Below are 23,621 nucleotides of genomic sequence, written 5' to 3'. Positions count from 1 at the left end.
GCTTACTGTATATGTTTACAGTTAAGTAAGTTATTTTTTCATATAGGGCCCGATAATCTGTGTGCATACATTATAGTAGGGCTCACAAAATAAAACAAATAAATGTGATAAAAGTATTACATTTGTAATTGTATTGTTTAATCACAAGAATCATAAAAAAATTGTTTTGCAAAAAATGTTATGGTCAAATTAAAATTCATATTGAACCCCCCCCCCCACCTTTTTATCAAACATAGTAGAAAATCACAAAACGTCACTGCAAAAGCAAAAACCACTGTGATTTTTATACTTCTAAGGGTGTTTCATGTTTGATCAATAGCATGTTAGATAATTGGGCCCAAAGTCTGCTTCCCTTACCCCAGTGTTGCTTGTTATCTAACCTTTCCATCATTAAGTAATCATATTAATTGGTTTCTGAATCATCACTGACTTTACATATCACCTTCTCCCAATTATTATTTACCTCCTCTCCCCATTTCATTATTCCCCTGTGTGCCATTTCCCTTTGCCCAGCCCACCAGCTTCCTTTCTAAAATGATCTCCAAGTTTAGAGACCTGGCATTTTCCATCTTCAGGAGGAGCAGCCAAGAGGTAACGTTACAGGGAGTGCTTAGAAGCTTTGCATAGATGTGTGTGCTTCAGCTAGTGGCTTTCTAGATGTTTAGTAGCATAGAGTGTTATTTTATATGAATATGGATGTAAATGTGAACTGACCTCAATCTTTTCTACATAACTGTGAAAGCATAACTTTGAAGTAGTAATAAAACTTGCAATAATTATCCTCTGTACTGTTACAGAGTGCAATGCCAGGGAATTGTTTGCAAATGCTTCAAGGGACATGTTGCTAATATACATACTCATTTATACCTGTTGTAATTCTGAGAAAAAAAAAATAATAGTTTTATATGTGGGTTTTTCTTCATGCTCCTACTTTAAAGAGACATAAAACCCAAATGTTGAAGCACTTGAAAGTGATGCAGCATAGCTGTAAAAAGCTTACAAGTCAATATCACCTCAGCATCTCTTTCAGGTAAAATATTTTTCTTTTTCTCTTGTAAGATGTATCGAGTCCACGGATTCATCCATACTTATGGGATATTCTCCTTCCCTACATGAAGTGGCAGAGAGAGCACCCACAGCAGAGCTGTCCATATAGCTCCTCCCTTAGCTCCACCCCCCAGTCATTCTCTCTGCCTGCTTCGCAGGCGTTATGGCTTAAGTCCTGGTCTGCTGATGTGTCATCAAAATCTAAATTGTTGAACATCCCTTTCAAAGGAAAGACCCTATTCGGGCCTGCACCGAAAGAAATTATTTCAGACATCACTGGAGGGAAAGGCCATGCCCTCCCTCAGGATAAAACAAATAAGATGAGGACCAAACAAAATAATTTTAGTTCCTTTCGGAACTTCAAGGGTGGTCCCGCTTCAGCTTCCCCTGCAGCAAAGCAAGAGGGGAATTCTGTCCAATCCAAATCAGTCTGGAGACCTAACCAGGCCTGGAACAAAGGTAAACAGGCCAAGAAGCCTGCTGCTGCCTCTAAGACAGCATGAAGGGGTAGCCCCCGATCCGGGACCGGATCTAGTAGGGGGCAGACTCTCTCTCTTTGCTCAGGCTTGGGCAAGAGATGTTCATGATTCCTAGGCTTTAGAAATTGTGTCCCAAGGATATCTTCTGGACTTCAAAGACTCCCCCCTAAGGGGGAGATTTCACATTTCTCAATTGTCTGCAAACCAGACAAAGAGAGAGAGGCGTTCTTACGCTGTGTACAAGTCCTCCATACCATGGGAGTGATCCGCCCAGTTCTAAGAGTGGAACAAGGGTTAGGTTTTTACTCCAACCTGTTTGTGGTTCCCAAAAAAGAGGGAACTTTCAGACCAATTTTGGATCTCAAAATTCTAAACAAATTCCTCAGAGTACCATCTTTCAGGATGGAGACTATTCGGACTATTCTTCCTCTGATCCAAGAGGGTCAATATATGACTACGATGGATTTAAAGGATGTGTATCTACACATCCCTATTCACAGAGATCATCATCAATTCCTCAGATTCACCTTCTGGACAGGCATTACCAGTTTGTGGCCCTTCCCTTCGGGTTGGCCACAGCTCCCAGAATTTTCACAAAGGTGCTAGGGTCCCTTTTGGCGGTTCTAAGACCGTGGGGTATAGCAGTGGCGCCTTATCTAGACGACATCTTAATTCAGGCGTTGACTTTCCAGCTAGCCAAGTCTCACACAGACATAGTGTTGGCTTTTCTGAGATCTCACGGGTGGAAGGTGAACATGAAAAAAGGGTTCTCTCGTCCCTCTCACAAGCATTTCCTTCCTAGGGACTCTGATAGACTCGGTAGATATGAAAATATTTCTTACAGAGGTCAGAAAATCAAAACTTTTAATCACTTGCCGAGCTCTTCATTCCATTCCTCGGCCATCAGTGGCTCAGTGTATGGAGGTAATCGGACTCGTGGTAGCTGCAATGGACATAGTTCCCTATCCCGCCTACACCTCAGACCACTGCAACTATGCATGCTCAAACAGTGGAATGGGGATTATGCAGATTTATCTCCTCAACTGCATCTGGACCAAGAGACCAGAGATTCTCTTCTCTGGTGGGTGTCTCAGGACCACCTGTCTCAGGGAATGTATTTCCTTAGGCCAGAGTGGCTCATAGTAACGACAGATGCCAGCCTGCTAGGCTGGGGTGCAGTCTGGAAATCCCTGAAAGTACAGGGCTTATGGTCTCGGGAGGAATCTCTCCTCCCGATAAACATTCTAGAACTGAGAGCGATATTCAATGTGCTTCAGGAGTGGCCTCAGCTAGCTGCGGCCAAATTAATCAGATTTCAGTCGGACAACATCACGACTGTAGCCTATATCAATCATCAAGGAGGAACACTGAGTTCTCTAGCGATGATGGAGATAACCAAAATAATCCGATGGGCGGAGGATCACTCTTGCCATCTCTCAGCAATCCATATCCCAGGGGTAGAGACCTGGGAGGCGGATTTCCTAAGTCGTCAAACTTTTCATCCGGGGGAGTGGGAGCTCCATCCAGAGGTATTTGCCCAGCTGACTCAGCTATGGGGCACACCAGAATTGGATCTGATGGTGTCCCGACAAAACGCCAAACTTCCTTGTTATGGGTCCAGGTCCCGGGATCCCCAGGCGGTGCTGATAGATGCTCTAGCAGTGCCCTGGTCCTTCAATCTGGCTTATGTATTTCAACCGTTTCCTCTCCTCCCACGTCTGGTTGCCAGAATCAAGCAGGAGAGAGCTTCAGTGATTCTGATAGCGCCTGCGTGGCCACGCAGGACTTGGTATGCAGACCTGGTGGACATGTCATCTGTTCCACCGTGGACTCTGCCAATGAGGCAGGACCTTCTAATCCAAGGTCCGTTCAAGCATCCAAATCTAATTTCTCTGCGCCTGACTTCTTGGAGATTGAACGCCTGATTCTATCAAAGCGTGGTTTCTCTGAGTCGGTCATTGATACCCTGATTCAGGCTAGAAAGCCTGTTACCAGGAAAATCTATCATAAGTTTTGGCGCAAATATCTTTGTTGGTGTGAATCCAAGGGTTACTCATGGAGTAAGATTAGGATTCCTAGAATTTTGTCCTTTCTCCAAGAAGGATTGGAGAAAGGCTTATCAGCTAGTTCCTTAAAGGGACAAATATCTGCTCTGTCTATTCTTTTACACAAACGTCTGGCAGATGTTCCAGACGTTCAAGCATTTAGTCAGGCCTTTGTCAGGATCAAGCCTGTATTTAAACCTGTTGCTCCGCCTTGGAGCCTAAACTTGGTTCTTAAAGTTCTTCAAGGGATTCCGTTTGAACCTATGCATTCCATAGATATTAAGCTTCTATCTTGGAAAGTTTTGTTTTTAGTAGCTATCTCTTCGGCTCGAAGAGTTTCTGAGTTATCTGCTTTACAGTGTGACTCACCTTACCTAGTTTTCCATGCAGATAAGGTGGTTTTGCGTACCAAACCTTGGTTTCTTCCTAAGGTTGTTTCTAATAGGAATATCAATCAGGAGATTGTTGTTCCTTCTCTGTGTCCTAATCCTTCATCAAAGAAGGAACGTCTGTTGCACAATCTTGATGTGGTTCGTGCTTTAAAGTTCTACTTACAAGCAACTACAGATTTCCGTCGAACATCTTCATTGTTTGTTGTTTATTCTGGTAAACGGAGATGTCAAAAGGCTACGGCTACCTCTCTTTCCTTTTGGCTGAAAAGCTTCATCTGTTTGGCTTATGAGACTGCTGGCCAGCAGCCTCCTGAAAGAATTACTGCTCATTCTACTAGAGCAGTGGCTTCCACATGGGCTTTTAAAAATGAGGCTTCTGTTGAACAGATTTGTAAGGCGGCGACTTGGTCTTCGCTTCATACTTTTTCCAAATTTTACAAATTTGATACTTTTGCTTCTTCGGAGGCTATTTTTGGGAGAAAGGTTCTACAAGCAGTGGTGCCTTCCGTTTAAGGTACCTGTCTTGTCCCTCCCTTCATCCGTGTCCTAAAGCTTTGGTATTGGTATCCCATAAGCATGGATGAATCCGTGGACTCAATACATCTTACAAGAGAAAACATAATTTATGCTTACCTGATAAATTTCTTTCTCTTGTGATGTATCGAGTCCACGGCCCGCCCTGTCTATTTAAGACAGGTTGTATATTTTTATTTTAAAAACTTCAGTCACCACTGCACCCTATAGTTTCTCCTTTTTCTTCCTAGCCTTCGGTCGAATGACTGGGGGGTGGAGCTAAGGGAGGAGCTATATGGACAGCTCTTCTGTGGGTGCTCTCTCTGCCACTTCCTGTAGGGAAGGAGAATATCCCATAAGTATGGATGAATCCGTGGACTCGATACATCACAAGAGAAAGAAATTTATCAGGTAAGCATAAATTCTGTTTTTACATAATTTCCTCAGTAGCCACATCTATTCTAATGGGATTTTAAGCAGCCAGTCAGGATGCTAGTCCTGGGACTTTTAAGGAACATGCATCTGGCCTGTGCAGTCTAAGTCTTCAGTTTAAGGAAGTTTACTATGTAATCTTGTGAGATTTCAATGCAGTCTCATGAGATCACAGGATAGCGAAACATGACCTCGGCACTGCTGATTGGCTATTTTTTTTTCAACCTGCAGCTGGACAATATTTAAAAGAAAACTGTTCACTGAGCACTTTCTATTGTTAGCTGAAAACATTTTAAAGTAAAATATCTTCCTTTTTTTACATAGAGATATCCATGTGAATTTTTCTTGTCAGCTTTTTAATTGATTTAGCATGTGAGTATTATATCTCTTTTTAATATGCATAATGGAAAAAAAGACAATCCGTACTAACTGACCTCCATATGCTTGCGCATCTGAGTCTCTTGAAAACGTTTTACTTTGAACTTGTAATAGAAGTGCAAGAATAGAGGCACTATTGATTTAACTTAAGAAGTGTTAGCATTCAATAGTGCTAATATTTTTGTAATCTACTTGTAAAGCTTTTAGAATATTTAAAAAAAAAATATTTTAAAGGGACACTAAAGTCCAAAATTAAAGCATCATGATTCAGATAAATTATTCAATTTAAAAAACATTTCATTATACTTCCATTATCAAAATGTGCATGTTCTTTTTGTATGCACACTTTATGAGGCTCCAACTTCTACTGAGCAATTGCAAAAGTGCACTGTATATGCACTTTTATGATTAGCTGATGACTCTTACATGATGCAGGGGAAGAAAATGTGGATTCACTTTGAAATGAGCAGTATAATGTACTTTATCCTGCTTACATCAGTATGAAGAATTCAAAGTCACCTTAAAGGGACAGTAAACACCAAAATGTTATTGTTTAAAAATATTGATAATCCCTTCATTTACCATTCCCCAGTTTTGCATAACAGTTATATTAATATACTTTTTACCTCTGTGATTACCTTTTATCTAAACTTCTGCAGACAGCCTTCTTATATCAGTTCTTTTGACAGACTTGCATTTCAGGCAATTAGTGCTGACTCGTAAATAGCTCCAAGGGTGTGAGCACAATGTTATCTATTTGGCACACATGAGCTAACACCCTCTAGTTGTGAAATATTGTCAAATGCATTCAGACAATAGGTGGCCTTCACGGGCTTAGAAATTAGCATATTAGCCTACCTAGGTTTAGCTTTCAACTAAGAATACCAAGAGAACCAAGCAAATTTGATGATAAAAGTAAATTAGAAAGTTGTTTAAAATTGCATTCTCTATCTAAATCATGAAAGTTTAATTTGGACTTTACTGTCTGTTTAAAGGGACATGAAGCAAAAAAAATAAATTAATGATTCAGACAGAGCATACAATTTAAAAAAAACTTCCAATTTACTTCTATCATCAAATTTACTTCCTTCTCATGGTATTCATTGTTGAAAAGATACCTAGGTAGATGTCGGGAGCACTACATGGCAGGAAATAGTGCTGCTATCTAGTGCTCTTGCAAAACTGCTGCCATTTAGTGCTCCAGACACGCTCCTGAGCATACATTCCTGCTTTTCAACATACCAAGAGAACAAAGAAAAATTGATAATGGAAGTAAATTTGAAAGTTCTTTAAAATGACTGCTCTATCTGTATCGTGAAGAAAGAAAAATCCTAATTATTCATCTGAAAGATGAGCAAAAAAAAAAAATATTAAAAATAAAAATGTAAACATATATTAAAAAAAGCATAATTTTCACTTTTATTTCCCTACCCGTAATAAAATACTAAAATAAATATCCATAAGCATATTGCTAAAAACTCCTACCATACATTAACAAGGAAGCCAAGAAATTAGCAGGACCATTAGTTTCTAAACTATGTACACAAATAAGATCTTTAGTTCCATCTTTCTCTCTCCCATTTCCAGGGAATCCAGCCATTTAGCTTCCCTTCTCTTCTCAGCCATATGACGTCAATGCATTTGAACCATGAGTTGTTGGTAATGCCAGTTACTAATGACAAAGGAGGTGACCTAGCACTGAAATCCTTTCTGCCCCTTTCTGCCACTCTCCCGTGTGACTTCCACATTCTCAATGTGAGGACTCTACAGGCAGAGGTGAGAAACCCATCAATATGCAATGAGCTTGGTAAGATCAGTGTCAGATCATTTATACAGGTATTTGCTTAAACATGCTTTTTTTATTTATTTATAGAAGTGCATTTTTTAATTGTGCAGTTTTGCAATATGTCCAGTACTAATGTTACTTTCCACAGGATGATGGAATTCCTTCGCTGGACACAGCACTGATTTTACACCGCAAAGGCTTTGATTGCGGGCTGGAGGCCAAAAATCTAGGATTCAATTGCACCACAAGCCAAGGAAAGGTATATATACAAACATATGGAGTAAAATTAGTTTATTTATCAATGTTATGTCTTTCTAAAAAGAAAAATGATGTATTAAACAAAATGGTCACCTTATGTACTGGCACAGTATTAAAAAGGGTACGGATGTCACAATTAATACAGTGGTACACTGTGCCCATGATTGTCTCACAAGGGCATTGCACACACATTTTAGGTTAATGCATGAAATGTTATACACAACTTGCTCTAAAAGGCAATAATTATTTCTCTTGTTAAGTGTATCCAGTCCATGGATCATCCATTACTTGTCGGATATTCTCCTTCCCAACAGGAAGTTGCAAGAGGATCACCCACAGCAGAGCTGCTATATAGCTCCTCCCCTCACTGCCATATCCAGTCATTCTCTTGCAACTCTCAACTAAGATGGAGGTCGTAAGAGGACTGTGGTGTTTTATACTTAGTTTATTTCTTCAATCAAAAGTTTGTTATTTTTAAATGGTACCGGAGTGTACTGTTTATCTCAGGCAGTATTTAGAAGAAGAATCTGCCTGCGTTTTCTATGATCTTAGCAGAAGTAACTAAGATCCTTTGCTGTTCTCACATATTCTGAGGAGTGAGGTAACTTCAGAGGGGGAATAGCGTGCAGGTTTTCCTGTAATAAGGTATGTGCAGTTAAAATATTTTTCTAGGGATGGAATTTGCTAGAAAATGCTGCTGATACCGAAGTAATGTAAGTAAAGCCTTAAATGCAGTGATAGCGACTGGTATCAGGCTTATTAATAGAGATACATACTCTTATAAAAATGTATTTTAAAACGTTTGCTGGCATGTTTAATTGTTTTTTACATATGTTTGGTGATAAAACTTATTGGGGCCTAGTTTTTTCCACATGGCTGGCTTGAATTTTGCCTAGAAACAGTTCCCTGAGGCTTCCCACTGGTGTAATATGAGTGGGAGGGGCCTATTTTAGCGTTTTTTTGCACAGCAAAAATTACAGACACAGACATCCAGCTTCTTCTTGCATGATCCAGGACTTCTCTGAAGGGCTCAAAAGGCTTCAAAAGTCGTATTGAGGGAGGTAAAAAGCCACAGTAGAGCTGTGGCGGTTGTGACTGTTTAAAAAATGTTTTTGTCATTTGTTATTCCGTTTTTGGTATTAAGGGGTTAATCATCCATTTGCAAGTGGGTGCAATGCTCTGCTAACTTATTACATACACTGTAAAAATTTTGTTAGTGTAACTGCATTTTTCACTGTTATTTCAAAATTTGGGAAAATTTGTGTTTCTTAAAGGCGCAGTAACATTTTTTATATTGCTTGTAAACTTGTTTTAAAGTGTTTTCCAAGCTTGCTAGTCTCATTGCTAGTCTGTTTAAACATGTCTGACACAGAGGAACCTACTTGTTCATTATGTTTGAAAGCCATGGTGGAGCCCCATAGGAGAATGTGTACTAAATGTATTGATTTCACCTTAAACAGTAAAGATCAGTCTTTATCTATAAAAGAATTATCACCAGAGGGTTCTGTCGAGGGGGAAGTTATGCCGACTAACTCTCCCCAAGTGTCAGACCCTTCGCCTCCCGCTCAGGGGACGCACGCTAATATGGCGCCAATTACATCAGGGACGCCCATAGCGATTACCTTGCAGGACATGGCTGCAATCATGAATAATACCCTGTCAGAAGTATTATCTAGATTGCCTGAATTAAGAGGCAAGCGCGATAGCTCTGGGGTTAGGAGAGATACAGAGCGCGCAAATGCTGTTAGAGCCATGTCTGATACTGCGTCACAGTATGCAGAACATGAGGACGGAGAGCTTCAGTCTGTGGGTGACATCTCTGACTCGGGGAAACCTGATTCAGAGATTTCTAATTTTAAATTTAAGCTTGAGAACCTCCGTGTATTGCTTGGGGAGGTATTAGCTGCTCTGAATGACTGTAACACAGTTGCAATTCCAGAGAAATTGTGTAGGCTGGATAGATACTATGCGGTGCCGGTGTGTACTGACGTTTTTCCTATACCTAAAAGGCTTACAGAAATTATTAGCAAGGAGTGGGATAGACCCGGTGTGCCCTTTTCCCCACCTCCTATATTTAGAAAAATGTTTCCAATAGACGCCACTACACGGGACTTATGGCAGACGGTCCCTAAGGTGGAGGGAGCAGTTTCTACTTTAGCAAAGCGTACCACTATCCCGGTTGAGGACAGTTGTGCTTTTTCAGATCCAATGGATAAAAAATTGGAGGGTTACCTTAAGAAAATGTTTAATCAACAAGGTTTTATTTTACAGCCCCTTGCATGCATTGCGCCTGTCACTGCTGCGGCGGCATTCTGGTTTGAGGCCCTGGAAGAGGCCATCCAGACAGCTCCATTGAATGAAATTATTGACAAGCTTAGAACGCTTAAGCTAGCTAACTCATTTGTTTCTGATGCCATTGTTCATTTGACTAAACTAACGGCTAAGAATTCCGCATTCGCCATCCAGGCGCGTAGGGCGCTATGGCTTAAATCCTGGTCAGCTGACGTGACTTCAAAGTCTAAATTACTCAACATTCCTTTCAAGGGGCAGACCTTATTCGGGCCTGGCTTGAAGGAAATTATTGCTGACATTACTGGAGGCAAGGGTCATACCCTTCCTCAGGACAGGGCCAAATCAAAGGCCAAACAGTCTAATTTTCGTGCCTTTTGAAATTTCAAGGCAGGAGCAGCATCAACTTCCTCCGCTTCAAAACAAGAGGGAACTGTTGCTCATTCCAGACAGGCCTGGAAACCTAACCAGTCCTGGAACAAGGGCAAGCAGGCCAGAAAGCCTGCTGCTGCCCCCAAGACAGCATGAAGGAACGGCCCCCTATCCGGAAACGGATCTAGTGGGGGGCAGACTGTCTCTCTTCGCCCAGGCGTGGGCAAGAGATGTTCAGGATCCCTGGGCGTTGGAGATCATATCTCAGGGATATCTTCTGGACTTCAAAGCTTCTCCTCCACAAGGGAGATTTCATCTTTCAAGGTTATCAGCAAACCAGATAAAGAAAGAGGCATTCCTAAGCTGTGTGCAAGACCTCCTAGTAATGGGAGTGATCCATCCAGTTCCGCGGACGGAACAAGGACAGGGATTTTATTCAAATCTGTTTGTGGTTCCCAAGAAAGAGGGAACCTTCAGACCAATCTTGGATCTAAAGATCTTAAACAAATTCCTCAGAGTTCCATCATTCAAAATGGAAACTATTCGGACCATCCTACCCATGATCCAAGAGGGTCAGTACATGACCACAGTGGACTTAAAGGATGCCTACCTTCACATACCGATTCACAAAGATCATCATCGGTTCCTAAGGTTTGCCTTTCTAGACAGGCATTACCAATTTGTAGCTCTTCCCTTCGGGTTGGCCACTGCCCCGAGAATTTTTACAAAGGTTCTGGGCTCACTAATGGCGGTTCTAAGACCGCGAGGCATAGCGGTGGCTCCGTATCTAGACGACATCCTGATACAGGCGTCAAGCTTTCAAATTGCCAAGTCTCATACAGAGATAGTTCTGGCATTTCTGAGGTCGCATGGGTGGAAAGTGAACGTGGAAAAGAGTTCTCTATCACCACTCACAAGAGTCTCCTTCCTAGGGACTCTTATAGATTCTGTAGAGATGAAAATTTACCTGACGGAGTCCAGGTTATCAAAACTTCTAAATGATTGCCGTGTCCTTCATTCCATTCCACGCCCGTCAGTGGCTCAGTGCATGGAAGTAATCGGCTTAATGGTAGCGGCAATGGACATAGTGCCATTTGCGCGCCTGCATCTCAGACCGCTGCAATTATGCATGCTAAGTCAGTGGAATGGGGATTACTCAGATTTGTCCCCTCTACTAAATCTGGATCAAGAGACCAGAGATTCTCTAATCTGGTGGCTTTCTCGGGTCCATCTGTCCAAGGGTATGACCTTTCGCAGGCCAGATTTGACGATTGTAACAACAGATGCCAGCCTTCTAGGTTGGGGCGCAGTCTGGAACTCCCTGAAGGCTCAGGGATCGTGGACTCAGGAGGAGAAACTCCTCCCAATAAATATTCTGGAGTTAAGAGCAATATTCAATGCTCTTCTAGCTTGGCCTCAGTTAGCAACCCTGAGGTTCATCAGATTTCAGTCGGACAACATCACGACTGTGGCTTACATCAACCATCAAGGGGGAACCAGGAGTTCCCTAGCGATGTTAGAAGTCTCAAAGATAATTCGCTGGGCAGAGTCTCACTCTTGCCACCTGTCAGCGATCCACATTCCAGGCGTAGAGAACTGGGAGGCGGATTTTCTAAGTCGTCAGACTTTTCATCCGGGGGAGTGGGAACTCCATCCAGAGGTGTTTGCTCAACTGGTCCATCGTTGGGGCAAACCAGAACTGGATCTCATGGCGTCTCGCCAGAACGCCAAGCTTCCTTGTTACGGATCCAGGTCCAGGGACCCGGGAGCAACGCTGATAGATGCTCTAGCAGCTCCTTGGTTCTTCAACCTGGCCTATGTGTTTCCACCGTTTCCTCTGCTCCCTCGACTGATTGCCAAAATCAAACAGGAGAGAGCATCAGTGATTCTGATAGCACCTGCGTGGCCACGCAGGACCTGGTATGCAGACCTAGTGGACATGTCATCTCTTCCACCATGGACTCTGCCTCTGAGGCAGGACCTTCTAATACAAGGTCCTTTCAATCATCCAAATCTAATTTCTCTGAGACTGACTGCATGGAGATTGAACGCTTGATTCTATCAAGGCGTGGCTTCTCCGAGTCAGTCATTGATACCTTAATACAGGCTCGGAAGCCTGTCACCAGGAAAATCTACCATAAGATATGGCTTAAATATCTTTATTGGTGTGAATCCAAGAGTTACTCATGGAGTAAGGTTAGGATTCCTAGGATATTGTCCTTTCTTCAAGAGGGTTTGGACAAAGGCTTATCAGCTAGTTCTTTAAAAGGACAGATCTCTGCTCTGTCTATTCTTTTGCACAAGCGTCTGGCAGAAGTTTCAGACGTCCAGGCATTTTGTCAGGCTTTGGTTAGGATTAAGCCTGTGTTTAAAACTGTTGCTCCCCGTGGAGCTTAAACTTGGTTCTTAAAGTTCTTCAGGGAGTTCCGTTTGAACCCCTTCATTCCATTGATATTAAACTTTTATCTTGGAAAGTTCTGTTTTTGATGGCTATTTCCTCAGCTCGAAGAGTCTCTGAGTTATCTGCCTTACGTTGTGATTCTCCTTATCTGATTTTTCATTCAGACAAGGTAGTTCTGCGTACCAAACCTGGGTTTTTACCTAAGGTGGTTTCTAACAGGAATATCAATCAAGAGATTGTAGTTCCATCATTGTGTCCTAATCCTTCTTCAAAGAAGGAACGTCTTTTGCATAATCTGGACGTAGTCCGTGCCTTGAAGTTTTACTTACAGGCTACTAAAGATTTTCGTCAAACATCTGCCCTGTTTGTCGTTTACTCTGGACAGAGGAGAGGTCAAAAAGCTTCGGCAACCTCTCTCTCCTTTTGGCTTCGGAGCATAATACGCTTAGCTTATGAGACTGCTGGACAGCAGCCCCCTGAAAGGATTACAGCTCATTCTACTAGAGCTGTGGCTTCCACCTGGGCCTTTAAAAATGAGGCCTCTGTTGAACAGATTTGCAAGGCTGCGACTTGGTCTTCGCTTCACACCTTTTCAAAATTTTACAAATTTGACACTTTTGCTTCTTCGGAGGCTGTTTTTGGGAGAAAGGTTCTACAGGCAGTGGTTCCTTCCGTTTAAGTTCCTGCCTTGTCCCTCCCATCATCCGTGTACTTTAGCTTTGGTATTGGTATCCCACAAGTAATGGATGATCCGTGGACTGGATACACTTAACAAGAGAAAACATAATTTATGCTTACCTGATAAATTTATTTCTCTTGTAGTGTATCCAGTCCACGGCCCGCCCTGTCCTTTTAAGGCAGGTCTAAATTTTAATTAAACTACAGTCACCACTGCACCCTATGGTTTCTCCTTTCTCGTCTTGTTTCGGTCGAATGACTGGATATGGCAGTGAGGGGAGGAGCTATATAGCAGCTCTACTGTGGGTGATCCTCTTGCAACTTCCTGTTGGGAAGGAGAATATCCCACAAGTAATGGATGATCCGTGGACTGGATACACCACAAGAGAAATAAATTTATCAGGTAAGCATAAATTATGTTTTTTAGGCATGAGAGCAAAAAACCCGCAAGCTTTCCAGTGTTCAGTGCAGTGCAAGGGGTAAAGGGTTGCGAAGCAGACCAGTAAACTTACATGATTTTTGTTCTCGTGGCTAAATAAATAAGAGCTATGTGACGTGCCATGCCATACCTTCAAATGGAGAGCCCCAATCCATAGCAGACTTCAATAACTCAAGTAAGTATTCCACTGAGATGGAAATCTTTATAAGAAAAAAAAGAAGAACAAGAGCGCTTGATAGGATGTTTTAAGGAGCCAACCAATTAGACTTTAGCTTAATCTTTGGTAATGAAACCCGGTTTATAATCCGTCACATTCTTCAGCTGCCACACACTTTACCCCTTTATTCATACCTCTTTTGAATATGAGTGAAGTTTCTCCTTCCTTTGGGTGGTTTGTCCGTGATCCGAAGGGTACACGACCACGCTGGTAACGCGGTCCTCTACCTCTCTCCTCACCGGATTATCCATCTGCGTATGCAGGACTTCAGGGTGGAAGTGACGTCACCAACGTGTATACGGGTTTTAAGGATACCACTACTCCGGGCTCTCAATATGATCTCCTGTTGTAATTCGGATTTGCGGTTACTCCACAGCTACAGGTAGGGACTGAAAATAGTTAGAAGGGCTCCTCTATAACCCTCTCGAAATTCCAGAAAAACAAAAAGCAAAGTCCCAAAGCGTAGCTCTCATAAAATATTTAATCTAAAACAGATAACAGCAAAGATAATGTAGATAAAAAAAGAATAGTCTAACGCCTTTTCGGCTAGCATGTTGCCGTATTCATATGATATCCAGCAATACAATATATAGGTCTCTAATTACACATTAAGTGGATGTATCTGATTTTTTTCTGTTTGTTCTTAATCTTTTGGCTTAGCCTATAATCAACTCAGATGCTTTTGAATACAGTCTGACCAATCGTATAGTCGCTATGATAGAAAGGCTTTACAATTCTAGAGAGAGAGTAATATAATTTACATATATACAAGCAATATTTAAAGTGTATCATATGGTTATTACACAGGCTTTATACTTTATCTATAGATCAGTAATTATTCCTTTTATATTTATAGGCACCCATTAGTTCACATAAGACTCATATATATTTATTTAGATGTATATAACACATAGGGTAATCCTTATTTCCAAATAAACATTTTCATTTACATTTATTCCATGTTCTTATTGCCTGATTCATTCCCCAAAATTTACAATATCATATTCCGAATTGTATCCCAGTGGAATCTGGGTTTTTAATCTATATATCCAATAGACTTCTTGCCTACCTAAAATCTGGGATCTGTCACCTCCTCTTATAAGTGTTGTTATAGCTTCAATTATATTCCATCTAAATGAGTCCACAACTTTATGTTCATAGATAAAATGCCTACTTAGAGCTGAACAGGGGATATTATTCTTGATATCTCCTAAATGCTCACATATGCGAGTTCTAGCCTCGCGAGTAGTTAGACCTACATATTGACCCTTGCAAAGATTGCATTCAGCTAGGTAAATTACGTAGCAAGAGCTTCAATTTACGCAACCCTTAACATTAAATATTTCACCTGTTGAATGTGATTTAAATGTCTCAGTCACTACATGATATTCACAGGCTTTACAACGTTTGTTGCCACATCTGTAGCTACCACTGTATCTTAACCAAGAGCTACCAGTAGTGCTCTGTTTTTTACTTTTTAACATACTAGGTGAAAGACTGTTAGCAAGGGTGTTATTTTTAGAATAAACATATCTGCATCCATCACCTATTACATCCTTCAAGACTTCATCCCCATAAAAAATTGGGAGATACTTTTTTACAATTCCACAAACATTATTATATTGATTAGAGTACTTAGTTATAAACACAGGTATATAGTCTGTTCTTTTTCTTTCTCTCGTTTTCAATAGATCTTCTCGTTTGTATTTATCTATTTCATTCTTTGTCTTTTAGAATCATTTTTTTAGGGTAACCCCTATTTATTAAACGTTCTGTTAGTTCTCTCTTTCTGATAGTCTGTATTTTCTGAACAGTTTATTTTTCCGCGCATCATCTGTCCTTTTACAATTCCCTTGAATACATGTCTTGGGTGACTACTGGTAGCGTGTAATAATTAATTCCTTGCAATATGTTTGCGATATAAATTAGATATTATTCCTTCACCCGTAGTGTCACCAGTCAAAGTAATATCAGGGAAATTGATTTTCTTCTTATGCCATTCATAAGTGAATTTTAATCCCAAGGTATTAGTGTTAAGAAATTTAACATAAGTGTCCACTTCTATTTCACTAGACTCCCACACCAGTATAAGATCATCTATGAATCTTTTATAATTAATTATATATTTCTGAAAGGGATTGCTGTCACCATATATGTATTCTTTCTCAAACCAACCCATTACAAGATTGGCATATGAGGGCTCAAATCGCGCCCCCATAGCCGTACCTTGTTTTTGTACAAAATATTCATTTTCAAAAGTAAAGCTATTGTGCTCCAAGAGAAATTTAATTACTTTGAGAATATATGATTTAAAGCCAGATTCAAGACTATCATCCTTATTCAGATAAAATTCAACTGCCATCAATCCTACTGAATGGGGGATAGAGGAATACAAAGAAGTTGCATCCACAGTCAACCAGCTATAGCTGTCTTGCCATTTGCATTCCTTAAATATGTTGAGTATATGCGTAGTATCTCTTACATAACAACTTAATTTAAGGACATACGGCTGTATAATATCGTTTACCCATTCACACAGATGCTCAAGTAAGGAGCCATTTCCTGAGACAATTGGTCTCCCTTTAATGTCTGTTAACCCTTTATGTGTCTTGGGTAGATAATGGAATACAGCAGTCCTAGGATGTTCAACATATAAATATTTGAAAGTGTTCATATCAATAAAGCCAGATCGTTTTCCCTCATTCAGTAATGTAAGCAGTTGCCTCTGAAAGTCTATACATGGATTATAAGATACTTTTAGATATACATTAGTCTCCCAGCTGTCTTTTAGCTTCTGCTATATACCATGCCCTATCGCATACAACTATGCTGCTGCCCTTGTCAGCTCTTGTTCTCATTTTCAAGGGCTTTTAATGCTTCTCTCTCTTTTTTGGTTAAGTTATTAGATCTTTTGTTTTTTTATTTTCTTACTTAGTTCTGTTTGTTCTTCCACAATTCTTTTTTGAAATAATTCTGTTTCCCTCTAGATTGTATAGGATAGAAGTTAGATTTACATTTGAAACCTATATGTTCAATTTTTTTTTATTATCACTTGTTTCTTCATTCTCTCCTTCATTTATTAATTGTTCTAGGTCATTAAGTGTACATACATCCTGAAAATCTATATTTGCCAAACTATTCTCTGTTGCTCTGTTAAAGTTATTATGTATACCTTAATTTTCCTTGAAAAAATGTTTCCTTAGGATTAAAGACTGCACAAATTTATTGATATCTAAAATCGTCTCAAAGAGACCGAAATCTTTAGAGGGACAAAAATTAAGCCCATAGTTTAAAACTTTTATTTCAATCTCACTTAGACGATATGAAGATATATTAATTACAGTATTCATACATATTTTCGACAGGTGTTGCTCTCTCACAATGGGTATCTGTCTTGCTTTTTCTCTTTACTTATCTGTTCTCTTATAATTGTCTGCTGACCTCCCCCTTTTGGGGTATTTGTACCCTCCTGAAAAACCTCTACTTGTCCTTTCTTACTTTCCTCAACTATAGTGTTTTTCTCTTTAGGTCTAGCACCTTGCACAGAATAAGCTGATTGTCTACTATCAGCATGACCATTATCTCTTTGTATGTCTGTATTAATCCTATTCTCATCTAAATCTTCAGCTCTTATTTCCCATTCAGAGAGTGAACTTCTTTCTGATACTGATATATCTTTCCCTGAGGCTAATCCTTCTTCGTCTGTGACATCTGGTTTATCTAGAGCGAAGCTCACTCTTTTCCTGTTTCTTCTAACTCTCCTATGATGTGATTTGGCTGTATTAGCAGTATTACCTGACTGGTCTTTGCCACTATCTTGTGGTTGATTCAAGGCTGTACTTTTCTGATATGTTTGTAATACCCTTCTAAATCTTCTACGCCATACGTATACTGTTTTATTAGCATAATCTTTACTATCTCTCTGATATTTAGAGAATTTGATGCCCATAGTTTCCTGTTTGGTAGCTTCAATTGTCTCATTGAGTATGGTGTCAAACTTATCATATGTAGTATTTTTTTTATATTTAGACATTTCCATCTGCAGATTAATTATTTAATCTTTTAGTTTTGTAATTGTGCAGTCTTATATTTAATTAATAGTCCCATCAGTCTAATAGAGCACTCTGTGAGAATATCGTTCCACTCTGATGTCATCAGTTTCAAATGTAGGAAATTTATGCAGTCTAAGTCCACGGGGTATTATCCCCTTATTAATATATTTAGTGAAAGTCCAGTTTCTCCAACATAGGTGTGTCCGGTCCACGGCGTCATCCTTACTTGTGGGATATTCTCTTCCCCAACAGGAAATGGCAAAGAGCCCAGCAAAGCTGGTCATATGATCCCTCCTAGGCTCCGCCTACCCCAGTCATTCTCTTTGCCGTTGCACAGGCAACATCTCCACGGAGATGGCTAAGAGTTTTTTGGTGTTTAAATGTAGTTTTTATTCTTCAATCAAGTGTTTGTTATTTTAAAATAGTGCTGGTATGTACTATTTACTCTGAAACAGAAAAGAGAAGAAGATTTCTGTTTGTGAGAGGAAGATGATTTTAGCAAACGTTACTAAAATCGATTGCTGTGTCCACACAGGACTGTTGAGATGAAGTAACTTCAGTTGGGGGAAGCAGTTGGCAGACTTTTCTGCCTGAGGTATGATGGCCACATTTCTAACACGACTTGATAATGCTGGAAGGCTGTCATTTTCCCTATGGGGACCGGTAAGCCATTTTCTTAGATTAAGTATAAGAATAAAGGCTTTATAAGGGCTTAAAAAACTGGTAGACATTTTTCTGGGCTAAAACGATTACTTGCTAAGCATATTTGACAGATTATAGCGCTTTATAGTTATTATAATCTTGGGGATTGTTGTTAAAAAACGGCAGGCACTGTATGGACACCTTTTTCAGATGGGGGCCTTCTCTAGTCATAGGCAGAGCCTCATTTTCGCGCCACTAATGCGCAGTTGTTTTTGGAAGGCAAGGCATGCAGATGCATGTGTGAGGAGCTAAGATCCACTGAAAAAGCTTATAGAAGGCGTCATTTGGTATCGTATTCCCCTCTGGGCTTGGTTGGGTCTCAGCAAAGCAGATTCCTGGGACTGTATAGGGGTTAAATGTAAAAACGGCTCCGGTTCCGTTATTTTAAGGGTTAAAGCTTTTAAATTTGGTGTGCAATACTTTTAAGGCTTTAAGACACTGTGGTGAAATTTTGGTGAATTTTGAACAATTGCTTCATACTTTTTCGCATATTCAGTAATAAAGTGTGTTCTGTTTAAAATTTAAAGTGACAGTAACGGTTTTATTTTAAAACGTTTTTTGTGCTTTGTTGACAAGTTTAAGCCTGTTTAACATGTCTGAACCATCAGATAAACGATGTTCTATATGTATGAAAGCCAATGTGTCTCCCCATTTAAATATATGTGATAATTGTGACATGGTGTCCAAACAAAGTAGGGACAATGATGCCACAGATAATAATAGTGCCCAAGATGATTCTTCAGATGAGGGGAGTAAGCATGGTACTGCATCACCCCCTTCTGTGTCTACACCAGTTTTGCCCACACAAGAGGCCCCTAGTACATCTAGTGCGCCAATACTTATTACTATGCAACAATTAACGGCTGTTATGGATAATTCTATTGCAAATATTTTATCTAAAATGCCTACTTATCAAAGAAAGCGCGATTGCTCTGTTTTAAACACTGAAGAGCAAGAGGACGCTGATGATAACGCTTCTGACATACCCTCATACCAATCTGAAGGGGCCAGGAGGGAGGTTTTGTCTGAGGGAGAAATTTCAGATTCAGGGAAAATTTCTCAACAAGCTGAACCTGATGTTGTAACATTTAAATTTAAATTAGAACATCTCCGCGCACTGCTTAAGGAGGTATTATCTACTCTGGATGATTGTGACAATTTGGTCATTCCAGAGAAATTATGTAAGATGGACAAGTTCCTAGAGGTTCCGGTGCCCCCCGATGTTTTTCCTATACCCAAGCGGGTGGCGGACATAGTAAACAAGGAATGGGAAAGGCCCGGCATACCTTTTGTGCCTCCCCCTATATTTAAGAAATTATTTCCTATAGTCGACCCCAGAAGGGACTTATGGCAGACAGTCCCTAAGGTCGAGGGGACGGTCTCTACTCTAAACAAACGCACTACTATTCCCATAGAAGATAGTTGTGCTTTTAAAGATCCTATGGATAAAAAATTAGAGGGTTTGCTTAAAAGAATGTTTGTTCAGCAAGGTTACCTTCTTCAACCAATTTCATGCATTGTTCCTGTCACTACGGCAGCGTGTTTCTGGTTCGAAGAACTAGAAAAGTCGCTCGATAAGGAATCTTCGTATGAGGAGATTATGGACAGAGTTCATGCACTTAAATTGGCTAACTCTTTTATTCTAGATGCCGCTTTGCAATTAGCGAGATTAGCGGCGAAAAATTCAGGGTTTGCTATCGTGGCGCGCAGAGCGCTCTGGCTAAAGTCTTGGTCAGCGGATGTGTCTTCCAAGACAAAATTGCTTAACATCCCTTTCAAGGGCAAAACACTGTTTGGTCCTGATTTGAAAGAGATTATTTCAGACATCACCGGAGGAAAGGGCCACGCCTTTCCTCAGGATAGGTCTTTTAAGGCTAGAAATAAGCCTAATTTTCGTCCCTTTCGCAGAAACGGACCAGCCTCTACTTCTACATCCTCTAAGCAAGAGGGTAATACTTCTCAACCCAAACCAGCCTGGAGACCGATGCAAGGCTGGAACAAGGGTAAGCAGGCCAAGAAGCCTGCCACTGCTACCAAAACAGCATGAAGGGATGGCCCCCGATCCGGGACCGGATCTGGTGGGGGGCAGACTTTCTCTCTTTGCTCAGGCCTGGGCAAGAGATGTTCAGGATCCTTGGGCACTAGAAATAGTTTCTCAAGGTTATCTCCTGGAATTCAAGGAACTACCCCCAAGGGGAAGGTTCCACAGGTCTCAATTATCTTCAAACCAAATAAAAAGACAGGCATTCTTACATTGTGTAGAAGACCTGTTAAGGATGGGAGTAATTCATCCAGTTCCAATAAGAGAACAAGGGATGGGATTTTACTCCAACCTGTTCATAGTTCCCAAAAAAGAGGGAACGTTCAGACCAATTCTAGATCTCAAGATCCTAAACAAATTTCTCAGGGTTCCATCATTCAAAATGGAAACCATTCGAACGATCCTTCCTACCATCCAGGAAGGTCAATTTATGACCACGGTGGATTTAAAGGATGCGTACCTCCATATTCCTATCCACAAGGAACATCATCAGTTCCTAAGGTTCGCTTTTCTGGACAAGCATTACCAGTTTGTGGCACTTCCTTTCGGATTAGCCACTGCTCCGAGAATTTTCACAAAGGTACTAGGGTCCCTTCTAGCGGTTCTAAGACCAAGGGGCATTGCAGTAGTACCGTACTTGGACGACATCCTGATTCAAGCGTCGTCTCTGTCAAAAGCAAAGGCTCATACGGACATCGTCCTAGCCTTTCTCAGATCTCACGGATGGAAAGTAAACATAGAAAAAAGCTCTCTTTCCCCGTCAACAAGAGTTCCCTTCTTGGGAACAATAATAGACTCCTTAGAAATGAGAATTTTTCTGACAGAGGTCAGAAAATCAAAACTTCTAAGCTCTTGTCAAGTTCTTCATTCTGTTCTTCGTCCTTCCATAGCGCAGTGCATGGAAGTAATAGGATTGATGGTTGCAGCAATGGACATAGTTCCTTTTGCACGAATTCATCTAAGACCATTACAACTGTGCATGCTCAGACAGTGGAATGGGGATTATACAGACTTGTCTCCGACGATTCAAGTAGATCAAAGGACCAGAGATTCACTCCGTTGGTGGCTAATCCTGGACAACCTGTCACAGGGAATGAGCTTCCGCAGACCAGAGTGGGTCATTGTCACGACCGACGCCAGTCTGGTGGGCTGGGGCGCGGTCTGGGAACCCCTGAAAGCTCAGGGTCTATGGTCTCGGGAAGAATCTCTTCTCCCGATAAACATTCTGGAACTGAGAGCGATATTCAATGCTCTCAAAGCTTGGCCTCATCTAGCAAAGGCCAAATTCATAAGGTTTCAATCAGACAACATGACGACAGTTGCATATATCAACCATCAGGGGGGAACAAGGAGTTCCCTGGCGATGGAGGAAGTGACCAAGATAATTCAATGGGCGGAGGATCACTCCTGCCACTTGTCTGCAATCCACATCCCAGGGGTGGAAAATTGGGAAGCGGATTTTCTGAGTCGTCAGACATTCCATCCGGGGGAGTGGGAACTCCACCCGGAAATCTTTGCCCAAATAACTCAATTATGGGGCATTCCAGACATGGATCTGATGGCGTCTCGTCAGAACTTCAAGGTTCCTTGTTACGGGTCCAGATCCAGGGATCCCAAGGCGACTCTAGTAGATGCACTAGTAGCACCTTGGACCTTCAACCTAGCTTATGTTTTCCCACCGTTTCCTCTCATTCCCAGGCTGGTAGCCAGGATCAACCAGGAGAGGGCTTTGGTGATCTTGATAGCTCCTGCGTGGCCACGCAGGACTTGGTATGCAGACCTGGTGAATATGTCATCGGCTCCACCATGGAAGCTACCTTTGAGAGAGGACCTTCTTGTTCAAGGTCCATTCGAACATCCGAATCTGGTTTCTCTCCAACTGACTGCTTGGAGATTGAACGCTTGATTTTATCAAAGCGTGGGTTTTCAGATTCTGTAATAGATACTCTGATTCAGGCTAGAAAGCCTGTAACTAGAAAAATTTACCATAAGATATGGAAAAAATATATCTATTGGTGTGAATCTAAAGGATTCCCATGGAACAAGATAAAAATTCCTAGGATTTTATCCTTTCTACAAGAGGGTTTGGAGAAGGGATTATCTGCAAGTTCTCTGAAGGGACAGATTTCTGCGTTATCTGTTTTACTTCACAAAAGGCTGGCAGCTGTGCCAGACGTTCAAGCGTTTGTTCAGGCTCTGGTTAGAATCAAGCCTGTTTACAGACCTTTGACTCCTCCCTGGAGTCTTAATCTAGTTCTTTCAGTTCTTCAAGGGGTTCCGTTTGAACCCTTACATTCCGTAGATATTAAGTTATTATCTTGGAAAGTTTTGTTTTTGGTTGCAATTTCTTCTGCTAGAAGAGTTTCTGAGTTATCTGCTCTGCAGTGTTCTCCGCCCTATCTGGTGTTCCATGCAGATAAGGTGGTTTTGCGTACTAAGCCTGGTTTTCTTCCGAAAGTTGTTTCCAACAAGAATATTAACCAGGAGATAGTTGTACCTTCTTTGTGCCCGAATCCAGTTTCAAAGAAGGAACGTTTGTTACACAATTTGGACGTAGTCCGTGCTCTAAAATTCTATTTAGAGGCCACTAAAGATTTCAGACAAACTTCTTCTTTGTTTGTTGTTTATTCTGGTAAAAGGAGAGGTCAAAAAGCAACTTCTACCTCTCTTTCTTTTTGGCTTAAAAGCATTATCCGTTTGGCTTATGAGACTGCCGGACGGCAGCCTCCTGAAAGAATCACAGCTCACTCCACTAGGGCTGTGGCTTCCACATGGGCCTTCAAGAACGAGGCTTCTGTTGACCAGATATGTAAGGCAGCGACTTGGTCTTCACTGCACACTTTTGCCAAATTTTACAAATTTGATACTTTTGCTTCTTCAGAGGCTATTTTTGGGAGAAAGGTTTTGCAAGCCGTGGTGCCTTCCATTTAGGTGACCTGATTTGCTCCCTCCCTTCATCCGTGTCCTAAAGCTTTGGTATTGGTTCCCACAAGTAAGGATGACGCCGTGGACCGGACACACCTATGTTGGAGAAAACAGAATTTATGCTTACCTGATAAATTACTTTCTCCAACGGTGTGTCCGGTCCACGGCCCGCCCT

The 23,621-nt window shown here is 41.1% G+C and overlaps 1 protein-coding gene across 2 annotated transcripts in view; it reads left to right on the top strand.

Moving 5' to 3' along the window:
* MAN2A2 (mannosidase alpha class 2A member 2) overlaps window positions 1-23,621 on the top strand; it is a 162,533-nt gene that overhangs the window by 128,657 nt on the left and 10,255 nt on the right. For both annotated transcript variants that reach the window (XM_053717715.1, XM_053717716.1), the window contains exons 21-22: window positions 6,874-7,062; window positions 7,221-7,331. In XM_053717715.1, the coding sequence (XP_053573690.1) occupies window positions 6,874-7,062; window positions 7,221-7,331 (300 nt within the window). The remainder of the gene's footprint in view (window positions 1-6,873; window positions 7,063-7,220; window positions 7,332-23,621) is intronic.

The sequence above is a fragment of the Bombina bombina genome, chromosome 6 (assembly GCF_027579735.1).
Source record: "Bombina bombina isolate aBomBom1 chromosome 6, aBomBom1.pri, whole genome shotgun sequence".
Classification (NCBI taxonomy): Eukaryota; Metazoa; Chordata; class Amphibia; order Anura; family Bombinatoridae; genus Bombina; species Bombina bombina.
This window is presented reverse-complemented; position numbering and strand designations above follow the sequence as displayed.